A 6,010-nucleotide genomic window follows, 5' to 3' on the forward strand; every position below is an offset into this window, starting at 1 on the left:
ATTCAAGGGCTACAATGGCTAGCCTTATTGTCTGACAGGTAGAAACCCATCCATTCCTATCAGAGGAAAAGAATCTGGGAGACTCTGCCATTGTGTTTGCAAGATGGTCACCTTCACCTTTCTTATAATCTTCATTCACCTGCTCCTGGTTTACGGATTGTTGTGGCTGTGTTTGTCCTCCGTTCTCTAAGAGGACCAACCATGACATCAGGGAAATGATGATATGACTTGCAGCTAACTTTGATTTGAGTGAGGAAGGGCTATCCAAGGTCACCAGCATCACTTTCTCCTCCAGAGTCTTCTGGGTCCAGTGGCCAGATATTCATCAGGATGATTAGAGATGGCCCAGGATGCAGTGGGAGACTCTGGCCCTTCCAGGCTAAGGTCTTTGAAGGTTCTCACTTTGAGTGAGGCCATTCAGTGAAAAGGCCTCTTTAAGAAGTGAGTCAAGGGATGGCCCCCTTAATTAAAAAAAAAATCAAACTATTCTATTTAGCACGCACCAGTGGGCAGCCACTGACATTTTCCCTTTGCATGGCAAATAACTTGATTTGTCAGCAAACACTTTTATCAGGATCAAAGTGAGATCATGGGCAATATGTAAATCAATTGACAGCCCCAAGAGATTCCACCTCACCCAATAAGTTCCAATGCTTACAACTAAAGCCAGATGCAACTGTCTTGAAATCAACATTAATACCAACAGATATTGGGATTAGTTCACAGCTGTTGCATAATATATGACAAGCATTAGGGTTTACCCAGTAAGGTTCACATTTCCATGGGGGAAATCCCTAAATTCATTATTTAAATACAGTGTAGGAAGCTAATTTACCATATTAATAACATTCCAAATACTCTTGGGTCGTGCGAACTTCACTGTCTTCTTGGATCCTTCAACTGGCACCACCTTCTCACACTATCAAACAAAATCTTTAATTAACTGCCATTTAGAATTTTAATAACTTGCATACAGACTTGCCAAAGTATCATATTCCCAACTGGTGGGAGGGAAGGGACAGGATTCAAATATGTTTAGGTAATCTGTAAAAGCAAGCTAATATCCCGGTTATAAATTAATAAAAATCCATCTTGCATTTTGTGAAAGGCAATCTGAAGTGTTAAGACCCAAATACAATTTTCTCATTATCATGTTCAGAGGCCATCCAAACGTCCATTCATTTCTGATTTCAGCTTTTAAGCTTAAAATTCAGCAAGATTTTCAGCCACTCCAACTGCCTTTTTCTGCATCTTATCAGCTATAAAATAATATTTGTTCTCCCTGCCTTTAGAGAACTAGGAATGAAAGCCATTGGTTTGGGATCATGATTAAACAATAACTATTTCACACTTAATTGTACTTATATTTTTTTTCTATTTCTTAAATTCACTTGTATTATTTACCAAAAACAAATTAACTCTTGATAGAGTACACACACAAATTTATGCAATCACTACTTAGAGGGAGCGCCATGTCCCCCAGACTAATGTTTCTACTATGTGGTAGTTCTTATAAAGCAATCACAGTATTCACATCAAAGAGGATCCAACCCCTTAAGGCTACATATGCATCAAACCGCAGGCATAAACCCGAAATATTAACAGCACAGTCTTACAGTTCTTTCCAAAATTATAATGCTGGGAATTTGTAAACATAGCATTAACAGAAAAGAATCCTACAAATAAAACATAGTGACATTAGTTCAATAATAGTAGAGTTGAATACACCTCCAAATTGTCTACGTGGAAAAACAACTTCATGCGTATAGCTCCCAATTTTGATATTCTTTGCTGTCGTGCATTCAAAAGGCCACATGGAGTATTGATCAGTTTTAATGATCATTACTACTGTCCATCAATTGCTACACAAAAGGCAGGTCAACTATATCATGGATAATAATTATGTTAATTAATCTATCAAACTCAATGGCAATCCGGTTCAAATTACTAAATTCCGAGAGTGTTCCAAGATTCCAGTTTCCTTTTCCAAATTGACAGCAACATACAAAAATCTGTAAAACTAAGCGTGAAATTATTAGAGCTCTTTCCAATTCCTTGGAGAGGAATTCTGCATAAACTCAATGTTTCCATTATAATGTGTGAAAGCTATTTCATGCTGTGAAGCAGATAGAAAGCCCTTTTTGCAGGACTTCCATGCTACTTCGTATAATATTTATTTACTTCTCATCTATTAGATTAGAACACCCCTAAAGGGTATGGTCTATTGCCATATTTATCTTTGTGGAAGAATTGTACACTGGGAATAGAGGGTGCTTAATAAATATTAATACATTATTGATTTATCAATTAATTATTAAATATATGAATTATATGTAACACATAACATGATATATTTGTAACTAATTGTTTATATTAATAAATAATAGGTGCTTAAAAATAAGTGTGTGGACCACACATTTATAAAGTGCTTTGCAATACAGAAACATGAATGGCTACTACGATTTTATTATTAGCAAAGTTTCTGATTCCCTAGGGATACTTGTATTTCTATTTTGTGGATCCTTCTCGGCAGACACATCAGCTACATGGGACAAGACAACCACACTAGTGTATCAGAATTCCTCCTTCTGGGACTTTCAGAGCAACCAGACCAACAATGGCTCCTCTTTGGGGTCTTCCTGAGCATGTACATGGTCACCATAGTTGGGAACCTGCTCATCATTCTGGCCATTTATTCTGACTCCCACCTCCACACCCCCATGTACTTCTTCCTCTCCAACCTGTCCTTCGTGGATCTCTGTCAGGCCTCCACCACAATGCCTAAGATGCTGATAAATATTCTGACACACAGCAAGGCCATCCCCTATGCTGGCTGCCTCATCCAAATGTATTCTTTTCATTTGTTTGGAACCATGGACAGCTTTCTCCTTGCCGTGATGGCCTATGACCGTTTTGTGGCCATCTGCCACCCACTGCGCTATGTGACCATCATGAGCCCTCGGCTCTGCATCCTGCTTGTAGGAGGACCCTGGGGTGTCACTAACCTCCAGTCAGTGGTGCACACCTCCCTGATGGCAAAGTTAACCTTCTGTGCAGACAACAAAATCCCCCACTTCTTCTGCGACCTCATGCCCCTGCTGAAGCTCTCCTGCTCCGACACCCACATCAATGAGTTGGTGGTTTTAGTCTTTGGCGTCTTCATGGGCATCAGTCCCCTGGTGTACATCCTTCTCTCCTATATTTGCATTTTCTCTGCTGTTCTGAAGGTTCCCTCTGCTGAGGGAAAATGGAAAGCCTTCTCCACCTGTGGCTCTCACCTCACTGTGGTCTTACTCTTTTATGGGACGATTTTTGCTGTGTACCTGCAGCCCTCAGGACCCACCTCTCCAGAGAAGGACAAGGCAGCTGCTGTAATGTGTGCAGTGGTCATACCCATGCTGAATCCCTTCATCTACAGCCTGAGAAATAGGGACATGAAGGGGGCTTTAAGGAAACTGATCAGCAGAACACCACCTTCATAGTAATGGAGCCATAGACCTGGGGGGACATGAGACAAGCACCTGGGGAACCCAAGGCAGGCAGCTTCCTGTTTTTAACATTGGTCATTTATACTGCTACAACCCAAGGTCTAAAGGTAGTTCACTTTAGTTATCACTTGAGGATCACTATAGGGAATACCACATTTTAAGAATGACACTAGCAAGTTGGAGAGCATCTAAGAAAGGACAACTGGGATCAGACGAAGGGACTAAGGATGCTTAGCCTGGAGAAGGAAGATCTAGTGAGACACGATATCTGGGCTTTGGAACTCAAGTAAAAGAGGCATTACTGGAGACAAACCATCTGTAAGTATAAGAAGCATCTGTGATGTCATCAGCCTGGGGGAGCTCAAGGCTGGGAACTGAAATCCACCTATGTCTCAGTAGGATTTCCAAATCCTTGGAAAGTTATTGAAAGATTAAATGATTTGCACATCCTTATATAGCTAATAAGCATCAGAGGCAGGATTTTGACTCAGATCTTCCTAATTCCAAACTCAATCCACTATGTATCATTGCCTCATACTTCAACAACAACAAAAACTTGTTGAGCCACAAAGTTGCAAAGTCATCATTGATCTGTATTGGTAGAAGGCATTTCTTCACTGGCAGCTCTGGGTCATTTTTTTTAATTCTCCAACAAAAAAATTCCTCTATTTCGCCTTAGACATCTACCTGAAGAGCTCCAGTGATGGAGAGCTCATGGCCCCATTCCACTTTTGGACAGCTATATTTATTAGGAAGTTGTTTCTTGCATCAAGGAAGGAGTCTATCTCTGCAATTTCCTCTCATTGTGTCCAGCTCTGCCCTTCTAAAGGTAATAAGAACAAGTCTAAACTCTCTTCAGATACTTGAATACAACTATCATGTCCACCTGTGTCCCTCACCCTCAAGTCTTCTCCAAGCTAAACATCCCCTTGTGTGTTTATAAACAATGCTTGTATGGCCAGTCTTCAGTTCTCTAACCATTCTGGTTGCCCTCCTTGGGATGTATTCAATTTGACAATGACCTTCAGAAAATGAATCATTAGAACAAGACACAACTGTGCAAGGTGTTACTTTAGTGCAGAGTACAGTGGTGTGATCATCTACCTGGTTCTAAATACAACTCCCCTATTAACACCTAAGAAAAAGACCTATTGGGGGCAGCCATGTCACACTCTGGGTTCACCGATCTTGCAGTCCACTAAAACCCCAGATGCTTTTTGGGTGTAACTGCTGTTCCAGGAATACTTTCCCCATCCTGTACTTCTGAAGTTTCATTTAACCCAGTGATCCCTGTTAAATTTCATCTTATTAGAGTCAGCCGGTCATTCGAGCCCGGGTGGTCTTTCAAAATACTGACTTTGTCACCCAACATGTTATAGTGATACCTCTCAGCTCTGTGTTATTCAAGGAGCTGATGAATATGTCATCTGTGCTCTTATCCAAATCACTGACAAAAAGGTTAAACAGCACAGGCCCAAGGAAAGATCCCTGAGATATTCCACCACAAATCTCCCTCCAAGGTGAGGCTTCTTAACCTTCTGTCATGGATCCCTTTGGCTGCCTGGTGAAGTCTATGGATCTTTTCTCAGAGTAATGTATTTAAATGAATAAAATAAAAATATCTTTGTTCAACACGAATATTCAATGAGATAATATATATAAAGTGCTTTGTGATATGTAGCATGAGTTATTATTATTTATTATAATATTAACAAAGCTCCTTATTACTTAGGTCTGTATTTCCATTTCATGCATCTTTCCTAACAAATATATAAGAGAATTACAAAGGAAATTAGTTATACTGAAATGCAGTGAGTGTGTGTGAATACTTTTTTTTAAGTTCACAGACTCCAAATTAAGAATCACTGCTCATGGGGCAGCTAGGTGGCACAGTGAATAGACTCCTCCCTAGAGTCAGGAGGACCTGAGCTCAAATCTGGCCTCAGACACTTGACACTTACTAGCCATGTGACCTTGGGCAAGTCACTTGACCCCAATTTCCTGTTCTCCCCTGCTCCAAAAAAAAGCAACAACAAAAAAAAAGAATCACTGCTCTAGGATGGCATCAAAGAATTACTCTCCTTTGGGTCTAATCATTCAACCAACTGCACCTCCACAAGATCTCTCACTTTTGTCCCCTTCTCTCTATTCTCACCATAACCACCTTAGTTCAGCCCTTTCTTATCCCTCACCTAGGCTACTTAAAGAGTCTCAGCTTGTTCTTCTTATCTCAAGGCTTCCCCTAGCCAATTTATACTCTACATATCTGCCAGAGTGATCTTCCCAAAGCATAAACCCCTTCATGTCACTCTCCTACTCAATCAACTCCCTATCAGGCCAATAATCCCATTCAAACTCCTCTGCTTAACATTTAAAGCCTTTAGTAATCCAGATACACATCTCCCCTTTACACACTCTATGATCCAGCCAAATTGGCTGCATGCATCCTAATGCATGATATCCTATTTCATACTTCCATCCTTTTGCAAAAGCTGACTGTTTTCCACCTGGAGCGCACTTTT

General features: G+C 40.5%; 1 protein-coding gene across 1 annotated transcript; it reads left to right on the forward strand.

Moving 5' to 3' along the window:
* Positions 1-1,922: 1,922 nt before the first annotated feature.
* Positions 1,923-5,747, forward strand: OR1I1 (olfactory receptor family 1 subfamily I member 1). Its single transcript, XM_069086938.1, has one exon. The coding sequence runs from the start codon at positions 2,547-2,549 to the stop codon at positions 3,480-3,482; it is 936 nt and encodes a 311-aa protein (XP_068943039.1). The 5' UTR covers positions 1,923-2,546; the 3' UTR covers positions 3,483-5,747.
* The last annotated feature ends 263 nt before the right edge of the window (positions 5,748-6,010 follow it).

The sequence above is a fragment of the Petaurus breviceps genome, unplaced genomic scaffold (genome assembly GCF_028583685.1).
Source record: "Petaurus breviceps papuanus isolate PSGF00001 unplaced genomic scaffold, PetGlider_PUasm1.0 180, whole genome shotgun sequence".
Taxonomy (NCBI): domain Eukaryota; kingdom Metazoa; phylum Chordata; class Mammalia; order Diprotodontia; family Petauridae; genus Petaurus; species Petaurus breviceps.

Excerpts from the sequence above, each read along its gene's own strand:
- OR1I1 (XM_069086938.1), top strand. The coding sequence starts at position 2,547 with ATGGGACAAGACAACCACACTAGTGTATCAGAATTCCTCCTTCTGGGA.